This window comes from Pezoporus occidentalis, unplaced genomic scaffold, assembly GCF_034315485.1.
Source record: "Pezoporus occidentalis ecotype Australia unplaced genomic scaffold, CSIRO_AGI_Poc_V1 ctg356, whole genome shotgun sequence".
Taxonomy (NCBI): Eukaryota; Metazoa; Chordata; class Aves; order Psittaciformes; family Psittacidae; genus Pezoporus; species Pezoporus occidentalis.
In genome coordinates, this window is record NW_026915549.1 from 112,992 (window position 1) to 131,421 (window position 18,430).

Below are 18,430 nucleotides of genomic sequence, written 5' to 3' on the forward strand. Positions count from 1 at the left end.
GATTTTGATTTAAAAGGAGGACTTCTGCCTTGAAAAAACACAGAATTATATTAAAATTATTATTTAGCAACTATAATGACGGGAGTGTGGGAAAGCTTTTACCAACTTGAGGTCTTACTGCGCTGGACATCATGAAAAGATAAACCCTCTTCTCCACATTAAATGGAGATACTCAGGGAAAGTCTTGGCAGCCAGATCCTGTAGTAACAGACCAGACCATAAGCCTGCATCTGAACACGCCGTCTTTCACAACTCCAGGTTTTTGGTTCAGGTTTATGTTTCTATCTCCCATGTGAGTCTATATTTTCTTTAAACACAGACAACTGCTTCATCAAATTTCATCTTTCCATTTTATTTGACATGGCAGCAAAATCATACGTTAGCAGCTTAATTTGAAATCTGGGCAGTGCAGTGTGCATCTTCACATGAAGTCCTTAAAGTCTGAAAACCTGCCTTAGAAGTACTTTAGCATTAATTCCCTGCTACTTCCAGTGAGCATCAGATACATGAAAACATCTGAGTGTATTTGCAGAAATGGAAACCAGCAGCTTTCAAAAGCTGACTGCAGACTCTTATCAGGATTGGCAAAATCACACAGGCACAATGAATGACTGCCAATGCTACAGTAATCTAACAGTAATTTGGCTGGCGAGTCAACTAAAGTTTCTGGCATAGCCTGTTCCCAGTTCTGAGCAACTCAAAGCTGAGTAAAATCCATGTTAAATTCATCATGATGTTACACTGCTGTGGCAGAAAACTCCAGTAAATAGTTTCTCTATAACTTTAGCAGCTGCTCATATATCCTGCCTGCTGTATACACCCAACTGATACTGTGAGGGTCCCATGACATTCAGTTACAAGGTGCAAAACAGCAAATTCGATTTAATGTTGAAAATGTGAAGTCATGATCATGGGCAAACAAACAGAAAAGATGTATACACAGTGATGTCTTCTAAGGATCATGAGGAAAGAGACGTTGGAGTCTTTATGAATAGTTCTGTGAAAGCACAAGCTCAGTGTGCAGAATACAAATAGGGTATTCGAAAAATATTCGGCAAAGGACAGAGAGCAAAAGTAAACACCCCACCCCAGTATGCAATTATATGTATATCTCAACATATTAATGTTATCCATTTTAAATTTATATAAATACAAATAAGAAAATATGTATCTATAAATGGCACAGTATCTCTGTACTGAACCAAAGATGCAGTTGTAGTTAATTTATGGCAAGAAGGTCACAGCAGAAACAGGAACAGCACAAAGGGCAACGAAGATGAACAGAAGTGAGGAAAAGCTTCTATAGACAAATCAATGCAAACCAGTACAACTAGTCTGGTTGGGTTTTTTAGTTGGGTGGGTTGGTTTTTTTGTTGTTGTTGAGTTTAGTTTGCTTTGGGGGGGTTTTTGGAGTGGTGTTTTTTGTAAAGGCTCATATGGCAATCTCAGCTCAACTGCACCATGGCTTTAACTCCAGCACTGAATTCTGCCATGTGGGGTAGAACAAAGACAGAATGGGTTGGGTGGGTATATTCAGAACCCTTAGTAAGGTCCCTGTAGTTCTTGCCACACACTGTTTTGCTACACAGATTGGAAAGCCCAGATAATTGTTCCACACACACTCTGACTTTGAAATTGCATTTGAATATTTTAGTTCTGTGGTACTGTGAATGCCATGTTTCATCCCAAAGCATACTCAGAAGCGCCTAGTGTCCTGCTGACAGTAGTTTAATAATCACACATCCTTAACCTTACATTGGCAGGGGTAAATACACAAAGACCACTTGGAACATTGGTGGTGTATTACAAAGAAAATTCTTGAAGGGCAACGAAATATCAGCCAAAAGAAATGACAACAAAAGGCAGGATGATTGTGTTAACACTTACCAGCTGAAACAGCTTGAAGAAATCAACATTTGCATACAAGGCATCTTCCACTCTCTGCAGACTTTCCTGGGACAGGGCACACATGGCCTTGTGCACCAAAGGGAGGCCTCTTCTACTGCTAAAGATAATAAAGCGGTCCAGGAGCATCTGACTGCAAGCAATGTCCTTCAGAGTCAAGTTAGGGACACCGGAGGCGAACTGCAACCAGAAATAATGGTTCATTTACTGTTGTGAAACTCCATACTGCTCAGGAACAATTAAAGATTTATCAAAAGTGGACACCTTGATATCAGACCCTCCTGATATTTTCATGAATGGCAGAAGGATATGGTCAGCTAAAGCATCAACTCTTGAACCACCTTCACTTGATGTTATGCTAGACCACTTTGGCTTCATATTCTTCCTCTTCTCATTAGTGATTCTTGCTTTCATGGCAAAAGTTCTTGTGAGTATTCCCTTTATTATCTAAGCACAACTGATGACATCCCACCCATCTTTGTGGTTAAGGAGGGATAGCTATGGCTTGCTTGAAAGTATTTCCCCAGACCCAACCAAGCATGCCACATCATTCTACCTTTTGTGTTTAGATAGTTATATTTTTTGCTGTCAGTTGCTCTAAGAGAGTAAGGCCAATTCCACTGACTCTTCAGCTCCATTTCCCACTTATGACTATTCCACCCCAACTCTTCCCTACAGCCATTACTCACTGTCACTGTGCACAGGCATACACCCAGGCTTTACAACACCTTTTTACATTAAACCACATCCACCTATTGATTATTGCTTCTAATAGAAACATGGCATAGAAAAAAAAAAACACAACAATTATTATTATCTTTGGTGTTCAACCACTGGAACAGATAAGTTTATAGTTAAACCAATGTAAATGCATAATAACCAATAGTTAAACCAATGTAAATGCATAATACCTCCACAGAAATCAGTAAGAGTTACCTACGATTTACACTGCTGTAATGGAATGCTCTTGGTAGTCTATAGTTCAGTTCTGCTTGCTTTATAATGCACAGAATACATGGCAATATAATAAAAGTAGCACTGAAAATTGCATATAAGCTCATGATCCCATGCTCTGTCCACCTCATTTCACAGTATGAATTACAAGGAAAAGACCTCAGAACAGTGTGATGACTGTAAATCCCTCCTGTGCTTGAGATGAATGCAGGCTTTCAGACAAACAAGCACTATGCACTGACACACTATCATTAGGCTAAATGAATTTCATAAGCTGCACAGAAAAAGAAATTGTCAAAATCAGCTCAGAATATAACTGTCTTTAGAAAAATAATCTGCTGAGCATGCCAGTCTTAAAGACATTTGGAACAAAACAAACACACCACACTTATACCAGGTCAGACATAGGTGTGCATTTATTTCCTATGTCAACAAGGCCATCTAAGAGATTCTGAACATTATCTTAATTTTATATCTGCAAGTCTCCTACAGTTAGCAGCTGAGATTTGTCTGGTGAAGTTTGTAATGGGGAATATATAAAACCCCAGGGAATTAAGGTGCAAAAAAGGGATATAAATTTCTAGTAAAGTATCTGAGAGGTACTGTCACTCTGGTTTGCAAAAATCCTCCAAAACCGAACTGGAACATTTGAATTGGATTTAACTGACTTTACGTCAGTGAAAGAACTTGCTTATTTGCCCTGTCACTTATGTCCTGTGGATGTGTGAGAAAAGAACAGCATTTTTAAACCAAATACTCCTGATCTGGCATGGTCCTCATCACCCATTGGGAGCTGCAATGAAACTGAGCTGGACAGGGAGGCAGCCTGGGAACCTTGCTTTGACTTGTGAAACGAGGAAACTGTGACATTAACACAACTGAGAAGGATTAAACAGAAAAAAGAAAAAAAAAAAAAGGACCAAAAAACCAATAACAACCAAAGAGAGGTTATTTACAAACTTTAACAGCATTTCAAGAATGTTCATGAAATGATGGGATTAGGAAAACATCAAACCTCCGCCCTTCCAATTTTTTGGCAGGGTGGGCTGTTGCCAATCTTTCTTGAACTTATTGTGTTTGAACATCAGTCTCTTATCCTTATCTGAGAATGACTCAAAAAAGCAGGCCCCCAGAGGAAAACTTCAGTTCTACTTGGTTTTTTTTTAATCAATGTGTCACTGTTTGGCCTAAGCTGGCAAGATGAAGTCCAAATGATTTTTTCAGCTAGCTGGCTGTTTGATCGGGTTTAGCTTTTCAGCGCTGTGTGTCATTTCCTGCCCTCCCAGGCAGCTCAGACCTAGATCTGCAGCCAGCTGCTGGCAACAGTCAGGCTCCTGTAAACAAGCTACTTTCAGGTTGATCAGTTCTGTGCTGTCAGAGCCAAGGGGAGAGGGTGTGCAGGATATGCAAGCAAACACAGGGTAGAGCAGCATGAAGAACTAGAGACAAAAATACCATGGTTGAGGCTTAAGACAACCACAGATCTAGGTTCTAGTCATGACTCTGCAACTTCTACCTTAATCAACTGTAAGTCCTGCTTGAGTAACTTGCTTATCAAGGTCTATAAGAATTAAATGATTTCTCCCTCATAGATGAAGTACTCAAGTTCTATTGAAAAGAATTCTCTTGTGGTCTTTTGAAAGTTAGTTTTTCTGCCTCAACAGTTTCTTTCCTGATGGCTGCAAATCAGGTCTTGTTAGATGATCTTGCATCCCCTGTGATTACTACTAACAAGAAAACTTCATGGAGGACAACAGAAGTGGTATTTTTCACACCAGGTCACTTCCAGCTCCCTCTCTACCTGTTCAGATTTATTTCATTTCCAGCATAAAGAGAACTACATCTCTTTCCACATCAGCACAGAAAATACAGCAGAAAGACACCATGTTCCAGAAGGCTTCAATCATACTTTCAGCGGTGGTGTTGAGAACTTCAGTCCTGTGCACACTGGCAGGCAGAGTTTTTAACAGTATATGAATGAATACCACTGGGTGGCAAGCACACAGTTTTCCTATTGCAACAAATCTCTGATAAAGAAGAGGGTAGGGGTGAAAGGGAAAGAGAAGCCTAGCAAGATATCTGTATATATTCTTTTTGTCACAAGCAGCAAGGAAGCAAATTTTCACCATCTCAGCTGATACGGAGGTGTGAAAATAAGTAGGATGTATCAATTGACACTGGCTCTGGTATGGTCTTGTGGTAATGCTTCATGATAAAGTCAGGAGAGTGCTTCCCCTGGTACTAATCAAGAACACTACAGATAAGTAATCTGGCTACTGGTCACCCAGCTGGAACCTGTGGTGCACTAAAGGAACTGTATTCAAGTTTATTAATACCCTCCCTTCTTTGTGGCCACACACAGTTCCAGCATTTGTGTTTTATGTGGCAGTGAAAAAGAGGAATTGTGTCTTTCAGCCTCAGTTATTCACTTGCTTCCACCCACACACTAATGCAGTGTAGAAATTGTTCCAGAGCTCTGATTCAGCAACATTCATTCATTAATACAGCATTCCTCACAGAGCTCCCAGCACCAGTACAATGCAGAGGCAGCCTGGACTTGGTCAAAGAGTCCCCTGCTTAGAAGGGATTTGACCTGGAGTTTTCACTCTGAATTTTCTGAGCAGACCTATTATTCAATCAAAATCCAAGAAAGTGGGTCTGCTTCTCCACTCCCCCTTACTCATGTGAGACAACGCCATAAAGCCCCCATATTACTTGGCTGACATCAGGGCAGAGATAGTTCTCTGCTGCTATTCATCAGAACTGCTGTCTCAAAAGGATGCACAGCTGTTTTATGGTTTGAGCCAAGTCTTTAATCATGAGGATGGATGCACTGTTTGGCAGTATCACTTCTTATTGCTTGTTATTTGGGAACAATGACAGCATCAAAACAAATACCTGTATTTAATGAATATTCAAGAGTTTTAAAAGACAAAACAAACACCTCTTCCTTTAGATTGACAAAACAAAAACAAAGGGAGAAATTGCACAAGCAACCTATAAGGCAGCAAGTATTCTGGGAACAAGGCCCTCACTGAGGATGTTTTGCATATACAGCTCAAGAGATGGCATTCCACAAAGGAAAACAGCTTGGTAGCCATTATACTCTACCTACCTGTTCAGGCCGCACTTGAGCATTAATAAGCTGGAAAACAATGATATCTGGGAGGCCCACATCTTCCAGTAAAAAAGAAGAGAGGGTCTCTCCATCTTTCAAAATGTCTAGAATTCGTATTCCTCTTCCTGCATGAAGAAATAAGTGCAGAGATCAGTGAGATGTCAAACGGAGTTAAAGAACACCTTACTTAAGCCAGAACACTGGCTTAAACCTGCAAAAAGTGTGTACTTTGGGTCATATATTTAGTAGTGACTAATGGGGACCAAAACTACTTTTGAAATTCAAATTCATTTCAATCCTTTCTTGGGGAATGATCATCAGAGCTTACTGTTCTGACTGTGCACAGCTGACCTCTCAAAGATGTTTCAGACTAAAGCTTCAGAAACAGAAGTTTTGAAAGCATCCCTGACTGTGTCTGAAAGTCTCTGCCTTTTTTCTGAAGTAATGCTTTATTTTAAATGTTCAGCTGCTGAGGTTTGGGTCGTTTCTTCTGGATCTCTTGTAAATAACTTTAGCCAATGATTTAAATTTATATTAATCACTTGCTGTCAATTTAACTAGTTAATCTTATTCCATAGTGTTGCAAAACTGACCCTTTGAAAATCTTCCACAAGAAAAAAACTCATTTTCTTTGGAGAAGCATAACTTTTTGGTGGTTTCATAGCCATATTAACCTGGATTACCAATGATTAAACTAAAAACTGGCAAATCTTCAGGCAAACCAATGAGACTACCCACTGCTAAATTCAACACATGTGACAGGCCAGCTAATTTCCCTAATTCCATGCAGAACAATATGCAAAATATACTGCTCCTAAAGTCAAAAGTGCTAATCTTTTCTAACTTGTCTCTATTACACTTCAGCATCAGACTGAGTTCTGCCTCAGTATGGTCCAAGTGAAAGCTTGGAAAGTGAATGCTGTTCATGACCTTTGAATGTTACAGCCTTTATTAAAGCTAGTACACATAGCACCAACAGACTTGGGTCAAGAATGCTTGAAAAGCACTAGTTCCTCCAGTCTTTAGAACAGGCAATTGCAACTAACAGGAGCAGCATTTGGGGAGTTGGAACCAGATGATCATAAGGTTCTGTCCAACCCTAACCATTCTATGTATCATACTGCCATAGCAGAAATTCTTCAATTGCTCCCCCCTGTATTTATTCAAACAATAAACACTGAAAACAGTAGGGGCTTGTCCCTCATTCTCACTGATGCCCTTCCTGGCACCCAGGTATTATTGTGGAAGAAAAAACACACTACAGGAACACATTTTGTCAAATATGTCAGTGCAAGAGGGGAATGGGATGAGGAAGGAGGACTCAGGAATCAGCAGGAGAAACAATCCCAATTCTGACATTTGTTAATGTTTCATTGTTCAGTTTTGCAGCTGTAACAATATTCTGTTGAGATTGTTACAGGCAATAGAAATAAGCTACAGAGAGAACGTAAAATGTCAATTCTGCCCTCCTTCTTTGCGTATGGAAAAGGGTGGCAAGTCGCATTCTATTCCTTTAGCTCCAGAACTGACTTTGTTACTTTGTTTTATGGAACAGGAAATTCCAAACTTTTTATTTATTTATTTTTTTAGGTAAAACACATTAACACCCCCCACCCCCCATATTCTGAAGGAACATTAACATATTTCACAGGAGCAGGAAGGAATGTACTCTGTTTCCCAAATGCTGAGTAAAGTTGATATGGGAGGCAAAGGCAACTTCCCAAACTATGGGGTGGGGTCCCACAGTATGTTGCAATCCCATGGCATGTCATGCTCTTCCTCATTTCTCAGTTGGCAGGCGTACAAACCACAGCTCAGATTACACTCAAGTTCTTATTGTTTGCATTCTGGGGCATTTTGATTGTCTCATTGTTACTTACAATGAAATAGTCCCTTTTTCACTTCTAGTTAGAAACTGCTGATAAGATAGTGGAGCATGTGTATCAGATGGTTTATACACTTCTTTTTAAAAATATATGGAGAATGACTATTTGAATTTAGTAAGAATATTATTCCTATGCCACAGGACTTGAGAATGGGACAGATCAGTTCTCAAAGCCAGCCTATTTTACTGCCTTTAGTTTAAGGAGTATTTCTTCTCTGTATTTAAAGTCCAAATACTAAATTTAAAATTTATTATTAAAACATTTTCTATTTTTTCCCCAGGACTGTGGTTTGAGTTTGGCAGATTGTCTTCGGTAAAAATTACCAGAGTCATGTAATTCGCAAGCCTGTTTATAACAAGTGTGCAACACCTCCTCTCTACACACATCATCAAAGTAAGCATTTTCTTCTTTAATTTCAGCTAACATTTGAAACAAAGAATCTCTAAGCTCTTCTCTGGGCTATGCTCCTAGTATATTCAGGCATATTCCTAGCTTCCATTCCTCTCCATCTTCCAGTGACGCCTTCTTACTGCCTCTGCCTCTACTGTAATAATAACTAATGAAATCTCTTTACCCACGTTTTACTCTGGATGGTGACAAATCCATGCTTTTGTGTTTTGAGTTTTGTCTACTGTTATTTAAGGAACATGGTTGTAGAAAGGAGCTGATTGCCTGTGTCCTTCCTCTCAAATGAAAGGCATTTGTTACAACACTGCATGAGTTTTAAGTTACCCTAACGCTAAGCAAAATAACAGCTACAAGCAAAGTACCTTAAGATGTTGCCAGTTTGCAGGGTAAGTTACTAGTCAGCTCTCAGAAGGGAAAATTCAAGAGTCTTAAGGGATCTAGACAAAACAATTACCTGCAATTCTTTCAGGATTCGTTCTCATTGTTTCCATAAACTGAGTCGTAACAATCAGTTCTTCCCAGATTCTGCCAAGGTCACGGATTTCAGGGGCTTCCAGTAGGAGCTCCTGAGCATCTTTATATACCCTCGCAAGGCTGAAAGAAGAAATAGTGACCCAACAATAATTAAAGACTGATGGCTCTTGAGAACTTTTCATATAAAAAAAAGTTGATTTTCCCTGTGTTAGGGATGAGGGGAAAAAAAAACAACCCAAAAAATTCTCCTCAGTTGTGAAACTCCAAACTCAGTTTTGTGGTGAAAACAGCAGTTTCAGGTAGTGTGGGACTCAGTTTTGAAAGTCCACAGGAGGTTTAAGAGGGCTGCTGGTATTGCAGAAGGTTGGCCACTCATACACTTCCTTCATTAGCAATGCTGATTTTGCTGGGAAGGCAGGACATTCCCCAGACAGCATTCACCTCACAGCTATGGTGCAGATCTGCTCTGGTTCTATCCCAGGCTCAGCTCCAGCAGTTGGATGAGGCAGCCCTGCTCTGCGACATCTCCTCCCTCTCACAACTCGTTTTCACCCAATATAAGGGTAGTTTTTAGGTCCCTTCAAAACATTTATTTTAGGAAAGGCAGGAAAACAGGAGTGACAAACTGTCACAGGCAGCCATTCACCTACTGGTTCTGGGTTAGAACAGGCAGTTCAAGCAAGGATACAATCAGGTCCTGTGTTTATAACCAGGAACAAAATAATTCCTGTTAGCAGAGGGGAAACCATTACATTTCTTTAAGAGTGCTATGGTTTTCCATACATGGAATGGTATATCTCAGTCCTCATGACTTTTTTTAGCTTACAGGAAACAGCAAACAGGAAAGACTAAATTCTTTCAGAAAACACAATGTATTTGCTTCCTCTGTTATTCACTTAATTTACTCTGACTCACAGTTTGCTCTGGAATAAGCAACCTAGAAAAGCCAGAATTTATAGAGAACAGAACCACCTAGCTTTAATGTGTGATGAACCATACCCCACAAGAAAATTCCAGCTATTTTAAATCCTGTTCACTAGGAACAAAAGGTCAAATGCTACATTAACTACAAGCTTATGGGCCTTCATGTGACTGGAGCTTTAATGGCCTTGACATTGTTAGCATGTTAATTTTAATCACTGGATGCTCCAAGATGGACTAGGCAAAGGGAGACAGGCAGCATTATTTATAGCTATTCTAACAGGTTTTTATTCTAAGGCTCTTTGTCCACTCTGCTGTCTTTCATGACTCAGCTATAACAATGTAATAGAGCACTCCCACAGCAGATTTTCACTAATAGCCTGTAAATCTCCCATCCTCCTATTTTGTTAACAAGCCTAGTATCTGAAGGTTATTATGCTGATTAAAGTCTGATAAGTATACAACCAAAGCAGGTGCTACATCAGAAGTGGCAGTGCAGATTTTCCTTTGTTGCTACTTCATCAGAGCTCTCATTCAGAAGGATCAACTCAAGTGAGAAGAAAGCTTAGGGGTTACGTACTCATATCAGAAAGATTTATCCTGAGACACTCACTAAGTAGTAGGCAATAGAAAGAATGCATTTTATTAAGTGTGTGTTCTGTCAAGACCAGTACAACTGAATTCTTCCTCAAAAAGGCCCAAACCTGCCATCATGAGCTCCACTTCAACATTGCTGGAATGATGTGCTAGAAATGTGTCCATGGATGCTCAACAGGTGCCCAGAGCAGTCTATAAGCAATTGCCTAGCAGGACTGCATTATTACAACTGATTGTCACACATTCAGCTCTGCTTACATGGAATTGTTGTAGTTGGACACAACACCTGGACCCTCTCCTGGGGTTGGGCTGCGGAAACAGGGGTTGTTCATGTTGCAGAAGATGCCATGTAACCATGGCAGTGTTCCTGCAGATGGCATTGCCTTGTTTGGGAAGTGACCTAGAGTATAGAAACACAAAATATCAATGATTAAGTGTCTTTTCTAATGCAGCCTGTGGGAATCTAAATAGGAGGAGGGATTAGCTTATTACAGAAGGAACACAATGGAAAACATACAGGTTTCTCTTTTATTAAGCCAAAAAGTAAGTCAGTATAAGCAATATGGCTATTTTCAACTGAAATAAAGTCTGAGCTAATTTTTTTTTAACAGATTTACAAAAAATCTATAACTGGATACACTCTTGAGACCTTATGTAAGTCTGATCACAAACCATCTCACAAGAAAATTAGAGCTTCCCCACACACACTGATTATTCTTACAATCTATGGCTATAAATAACTAAACTACTTGAAGCAAAATCTGTTCTTTTGCTGCTGGAGAATAATACTCAGCAAGCAGGTCCCAGTTCCTCTATCTGAGAACATCTAGTCATTATCTAGCACAATTCAGAGCATGAAAGTATTTAAAATGTTCTTACATTCATGTTGGCGATAAAGTGGATTAGTTTTCCTCAGAAAGACAAGGGCAAGAAATAAGGACAGAGGCCATAGGAGCTCCACCAGTAAACGAAGCTGGGAAAAGAAGAAAAAAATAAATACAAAGTAAATTTTACAGTTGAACCATGTATAGAGTCACTGGCTAGAAGGCTGAGGCCTGTTCTCACAGCAGCAATGCTCAGTGCAGCATGTACCCATGGTTATTTCTTGCCTGTTTTATCACTTGGAAAGTACAAGGATTTCATCAGAGCCCCACAAAGCATCACCATTAACTAATTCAGCAGCTTCCCCCCTCTTCTAAAGAAACATTCAAGCATCCTGACTGAGGTAAAAAGAGGTGGCAGGTAGTACTAAACTGCCAGACAGACCAGATGTTAAGTCCAAATAGTTTTTATACAAAGAGGATGACTACAATAATACAGGAAAACAGATGTAAGAGAGAGAAAGTGTAAGGTTTCTTTTTATCCACACTTTTACAATGTAGGCTGTCAGTGCACTGTGCTTACCAAAGGTAAAAGACCTTGGCATAAGCTTACATTCTTTGATCTTTACTTTAGCCTTTTTGTCGTAATTCATTTCCACATTATTAGTTTTCTAATACAGGTAGAAATGTATACATGAAGATCAAACACCTTATTCAATAACACAGAAGACCCCATCAAAGGCCACTTGATTGCCCAGATCATTCAACACACTGGGAACAGTCACCAGCTCCCAGTCATGTCAGAAAACCAAGGGCACTGCTTTACCACAGAGCAACATCCTGCCTGGTTTTTGGTCTGTTTCCTCCACTCCTGTGTTTCAGTCTGTTTTACTGCCTCTGTGTGTTTTGGCAGAAGTTTGAAACTACAACCCTTTGATCCTGTGACACAGGCATTGGGCTCTAAGAACCAGCTATGGGATTTCTGTGTCCAGCCACGTGGCACTTCTTTTCTCCTCCCTACAAGAGCCAAGACAAACTCTTCAGAACCAGGGTTGTAGCACACACACAGGAAAGCGCTCCCTGTCTCCTTTCCTTTGCTCTTGCCCCCCTGACTGGGCAACAAATATGTAACAATAATGCATACAGCAGCAGAGCCAGAGACAAGATGGGTCACGTGTGAATTCCACTCCCCCCCCCGAACCAGTGCAAGGCAAAAGATACTCCACAGCTTAATTAAGAACAGTTTTTTTGGAGCTGCCCTATATTTTTCCACTATAACTCTGTCTAATAGCTTTAGGTAAGCACAGCTTATGCTTACTAAAAAAGGTTAGAAAGCTTTACACCAGGCAACCATTTCCTATTTCACACCTTTTCTCTTAAGGCTTTCCTTTTAAAACAGAACAACAACAAACCCCCACACATACCTAGGAAGTTAAGTATGCCTGGTATTTTTAAAGGCAGACTAAATCTTAACCAGCAGCAAAGGGCAGATGACACAATTACTTGAGAAGGAAACCTGCCATCGTGCAACTCTTCTCCTGACAGCTGCTGTGCACAGCTCAGAACAGTGTTACAGACCATTCTCAGCAGGGGTCCACAAGTTCTTATCAACACCCATGGCCATCCAGCTGCTAAGATGTTTGGGACAAACACTACATACCCAAAAACTCAGAGGGGTAAGAACTGAGAGGCTCCCTAGTTATCATCTTTGCTTCAAAGTTACTCTGGATTATTGCTCAGATGTCTACCCTTACTTCATTCCCAGGAAACACAAAATCCTCAGGCTTGAATTCAGTAATTCCTTTCTGTCTGAGCTAACTAGTTTGGAAGGGATGAAGGCTAAAGTACAAAGGAAGCTTTCTTTCAAGCTGGTACACAATGTGTCATGCGACAAGGACAGAGAAAGTGCTGTCAGCCTTATGATTCTTTCCTCTGATCCTTGTCCTAAGGACACACAGATGTCTCAGAACTCACTAGTAGGATGAGAGAGCAGCCCATAAGCCTGCAGAACCACAAGATAAACAGCCAGAAATCCCAGCAATATGCACAGAGAAATGTAATATCCAGATGGAGCTGTGAAGGACCAAGCACAGTGATAGGACCATGTAAAAGTGACAAGCTTAACTGGCCGTGGATCAGCCGTTAACTCTGTAATGAAGTTTTTCCTCTTGTGAACTAGACTAAATGAGAAACTTGAGTAGAAGACTGGATATGCCTCCATTTACGGTACTACATGATGGTTAACATAAACCAGGCAGGTTTTCCCCGAACACATTTTCTAGTTACTTCTGACATTATGGGGTTTTGTTTTGGTTGCCTTGTTTCTTGGTGACAACAAAAAAGCAGGTAGGTTTACATACTTGGAAAAGGACATGATTTTTACTAACTCGTAAAGCATTTTACTCTTCAGAGTGGAGAAAATATTTCTCTGTTGTGGATTAGATCACTGTTCTTACAAGCTAGCAGTGATCATCAGAGAAAGGGATCTCTGGCAACAGCATGAAACACCAAGTTAACATTTTTATAAGTTTTTATAAAAAAAAGAGAATTCATGAAACCTAAGCAGGCACTTCAGGTCACATATAGGAGCACATTTGCCCAAATGAAACAGTATTTCAAACACTAGTAATACTGAAGAATTACATAAAGATCCATTTGCTAAAAATTAAACCCAATGACTTCCAATTCTCTCAGTATATACATTTGAAGATCAGAAAAACATGGGTTTTATGTTTGGTGAGGGTTTTGGGGTTTGTTTGTTTGGGAGTTTTCTCTGAACTTGAGAACTAAACTACTACAGCTCCCTGACAATCAGTAACCAAAGTCCAGCTTCAGAAAGGTGTAATGTAGCTCAAGTATGGATTGGCGACTTGACACTGTGTTAAATCATGAGCTAGCAATGTCACATTAATCAGCTCTTGATGCAACGTAGACTGTGGAAAATCTACTGGGAAGGTATGGCAAGACATTCAAATTTGTCTATGAAGAAAATCAGATAATCCTTTGATCCTGGCAATTTCAGCATGTGAGTCATTCCTAATGACTAAAAGCAGGTCACACAGATAAGCACTGCAACTCACCCCATGGTTCAGTTTGACCCTATCGATCTCTTATTATGGCCAAATTGTTTGCATGACTGTTACAACCTCACAGATGCCCTAAAGTACATTTCTATTATTTTTAGTTTGAAACAGGTAGTTATCTCTAGGAATCTCAACAAGACTTCCTTTGCTGGACAGAAGTAGTTGCAGTACAACAAATGACCAAGACCCTAGTTTGAGGTTTTGGTTGAGACTAAGGAAATTTGGCTTGAAGAGGAAAAGAGCAACGATTTAATGCAAAGTAACAGATAAATTTGTTCTAAGACAAAGTATAACAAGATCTAAGAGGATGTGAAAGGATTTAAAACACTTCTGATTTATGTCATTCAGACATACTAAAAAAGATAAAATGTGTGTGAATTTTAGGACCTTCACTGGATTCAACTCTAAGAGCAGCTGTATGTGAGAAGCTAAAATTAGGAATCAAACCTCCCCGAGCTGTATGGTGCCCACAATGATTTCTAACAACAGATCTTTTTATGTGGAAACACAAAAATATTATTACCCACAACTATTCCCTTGGTCCTCAATACTATTTGTAAAATAAACCCCTGATATGAGTATTCTATGTTTAGACTGTAAAGAGCACCTTTGAAAACTGCACCAGACAAGATCCCAGACGCAGGCCCAATCGATCACACTGGATCCTTTAAGAAATTGGTGATTTTTACATGCTGATAAACGTACCAGTCACTTCATCCAATGGAGTGCATGGTCCAAAGCTGAAATCCAAGAATATTACTTTACCTTTTGTCTTTTCCGGAGGATCCAGTTCTTCCAGAGGAGAAGTCCAACTTGCCTGAAGAAGCTCATTCTTCTGTATCAACACTTCTGGTTAACCTGTTGCAAAGGTTGTATTGCCATTTCTCAGCTGACAGAAACAGACCACAGAGCAAAATAACAGCTTTCTGTTCTTAGTTTAAGATTATGTTATCATAGAGATTGGTTCCCTTCATTGTCTTCACCATTTCATTTTGCACTTGATACACTATCATACATGAAAAATCATGGTTTTCCTTTGTTTGAAGGCTGTTTCCTGTGACATATTTATCAGCAACAAAAAGCAATAGAGAGGAAAGGCATCTCTTTCAACTGAAAAAAAGTCATTAACATTGAATCCAGCTATTCACTTGGACTTGCAAGTAATGAAAGCAGTTAGTTGTTGTATCCTTTATTCGATTAAATCTGTGCTTTCAAACTATTTTTCACAATAAAAGGTGGATTTACAACTGGACATTAATTTATCTAAAACTGGTTAGTTATTATGCTAAATATCATAACTAGGTTTTCTATTCAGACATGGAACACAATATGCAATAAATGCATACTGATTAACTCAGCCTGGAATAGGTTTTGTAAAGACAAATCCATTGTGTTGCCATTTTTTTAAAAAATACAAGATCTTGTATTTTTATGCCTTTAAATTTGGCAATTCCCACTATATTTTTAGTAGGGATACAACAGAATTTAAAACCTTATATGCTCTGTTTTCTAGGTTCATGACTCATTTTAATCACCATGAATTCTGACCTTCAAAAAGAAAAGGAGAATGTGACCTATACATCTAAATACCAGGTACAGGGACCTGTTAAAAAATAAACTATTTGAATTTGCTACCTGTACCAGCTTTGTACTTCAGAGTTGCCTTATGGGATTCAAATGACTGAAGAGCAGTTTCTTCATGAATGGCTGTTAACTGGCAGAGTGTGGAAAAGGAAGTGGAAATTAGATATTGGAAAACACTTTCTAAATGTAAGAATGGTGAAGTACTAGAACTGATCAGATGGGAGGGCTGTGGGGCTTCTGCTGCTGGAGATTACTCAAACCTCTACCAAGATTTACACAGGTGAAACTGCTGATTTGTTGAGCCTCTCTTACCACTACTGTTCTAGAATTTTGTTTCTTAAAAATCTACTAAGTGAAGGAGATTTTGTCTGATTTTAAGAGATAAGGTTTGGAAAAAGTCAAAATACTTTGGCCTAATCTGTGAACAAAGCATTAGTTAAAAGCTAACAATCAATCAGTAATAATGATTTGACTGGCTCAGAAAATCACCTCAGGTCCACATTTTATGAACTGAAAAGGAAATCAGACTTCAAGCAAGGAGGAGGTGGGGAAAGGGTTGGCAACCAGCCCTACTATCTGGAGGTAGTGAGCCAGTAAGTGGCTGTGTGGTGCTAGTTGCTGGCTGGGGCTAAAGCACAACAGGTGTTTATTTGGGACCAAATAAACAAAGCAACAACTATGCAGAAAAGATATCTGCGCAAAACTAATGATGCCAGAACTTGAAGAATTTCCCGTATTTTGTAGGTCAACAGTTTCATCCAATTTTCAGTGTCATTCCACCAGCTCTAACTGCTTAATTACAGAGCATCACAAGAAGTGAGACTGGCTATAAAAAGCTACTGCTGTTGTAAAGAGTAAATGGATTAACACTTGATGGTCTGGAGAGGTATGACAGCCCCACACTGAGTGGATAAAAGCTAAAGCAAACAAAAAACCCACAGCTTGGTGACTTTGCCCAACACCATGATTTGAAATATGATCTTAATACCACAGACAACACTGTGATCTTAACCATGCACCATGACATGCAGAAGAGGACCAGTTTTGGTTTGGGAGATCAAGCTTCACACTGATGGGATGTGAAGCCTATTTCAACCCATTATGAGAGGAAACATTATTGAAGTCTTGACATTGAGGCCAAAGAAATGAATCCAGAGGAGTAAGAAATGATGTATTAAAATAGTTAAATATGAGTCCTCCCAGAGTTTGCCACATTGTATTTGTGCAAAAGGTCATCCAAGCATGTAGTAACAGAGGCCGAGTTTGCAAGCCTAAGTGTAAGAACAGACACCACTTTCACAGGGCTGACACTAGAAAACCAATCTAGGTTGATTATTTGAGTGCTGAGCGTGCTCAGCAGACAGAAAAAGCTAAATTTAGACACCTTCTTGAAAAGCAGCATATCTAGTTCTTATTCAGATGTTTACACAATCCAGGGTCCTTCTGTGGAACTAGGTGCTGGGAGAGTTTAAGAATCCAGGAATAAAACTGGCTGAGCATCAGCAAGAAAAGACAATACTTCTGCAGTTTCACTAGTGGCAGTAGGTTCTGTATATTTACAGACTGATGGCTCTAAGAACATTCTTACATGGAAAGCTGTCCTATATTTGGCTGCAAGCAAGTCCCAGCAGTCACCTCAGGTGTTTCCAGTGAGGTTCTCTTCACAGAATTGCCAACTATGGATAGTCAGATGGCTTTCTGACACTGCTGCATAACTCAGGCTCTCCAACCTGCTGCTGTTCTGCTGAATGAACCCTGCCGCTGAACAAATGAGGAAGAGCCAGTTTAGGTCCAGCTCCCCTTGCCTTCCTCTAAATCCTAGACTGACATTGCAATCTTTCTGCAACAGCTGTGAAAGGAAATTCAAGCCTTCATGTCAAAGCCATAAAATCTACAGTCTGCCAATGGCCTGGCCTCTCCTCTTCCTCCTGGCTCTTTACTGAGCCATCTATCATTAAGAGTTTCTGTCTCAATGAGAGGTTCTCTAATGGTACACAAAGTTTTCACTCGTGTTCCTAACCTCTTGCTATGTATGACGTACCTGCACCGCTTTGTAACTGTCACTACCATTAGGAAGAAAATTTGTAGTTCAAGGCCAGAAATGGGATTAGGTTTGCCAGCTAAAATGGCTGTTAGCATTTACTGTGGAAAATCTAGCTGTTTCTCTGAGACTAAAATCATAAGTAGTAAAAAAGCCAAAACAAGTAACATGGGGGGGGAAAGGGCAGTAAATAAGGTTATCCAGATTATGCTTGCTTTTCAACCTGCAAGGTTTTTTACATTAAACCTTGCTAGTTACATTTCCTGATAGATGGGGAGAGCTATTCCTTCCAAGAGGAACAACTCAATCCAGACAACAAATTAATATGCATAAAGTGCCAAAGGAATTGCTCTTTAGGAAAGTGACTACCAGATTGATTACCAAGGATAAGTTTCTGCTGAAACAGAGTTTAAAAGTACTTCTCCTTTTGGCATAAACAAAACTACTTAAGTGATGGCATTCATACATGAAATGCAACCAACATATACAACTTACAAAGAAAGATTAAATTTTACTTGTCAGACACACTTTAGAATCACCTTTAATTTTAGGATGAACAAGAATACATTTATATTTCCCCAGACTGCTTCATTTCACTAGGAGCTAAAGGGAAAGAACCTTGCTTTCATAAAAGGAAT

General features: G+C 39.6%; 1 protein-coding gene across 1 annotated transcript in view; it reads right to left on the reverse strand.

Moving 5' to 3' along the window:
- Positions 1–15,047, reverse strand: part of ABCA4 (ATP binding cassette subfamily A member 4) — a 72,324-nt gene extending 57,277 nt beyond the window's left edge. Inside the window, exons 1-6 of the mRNA XM_062630542.1 lie at positions 14,933–15,047; positions 11,143–11,236; positions 10,522–10,663; positions 8,726–8,865; positions 5,975–6,102; positions 1,888–2,085 (exon numbers count right to left, since the gene is read on the reverse strand). Coding sequence (XP_062486526.1) covers positions 1,888–2,085; positions 5,975–6,102; positions 8,726–8,865; positions 10,522–10,663; positions 11,143–11,236; positions 14,933–14,998 — 768 coding nt within the window. The 5' untranslated portion in view covers positions 14,999–15,047. The remainder of the gene's footprint in view (positions 1–1,887; positions 2,086–5,974; positions 6,103–8,725; positions 8,866–10,521; positions 10,664–11,142; positions 11,237–14,932) is intronic.
- Between the last annotated feature and the right edge of the window lie 3,383 nt (positions 15,048–18,430).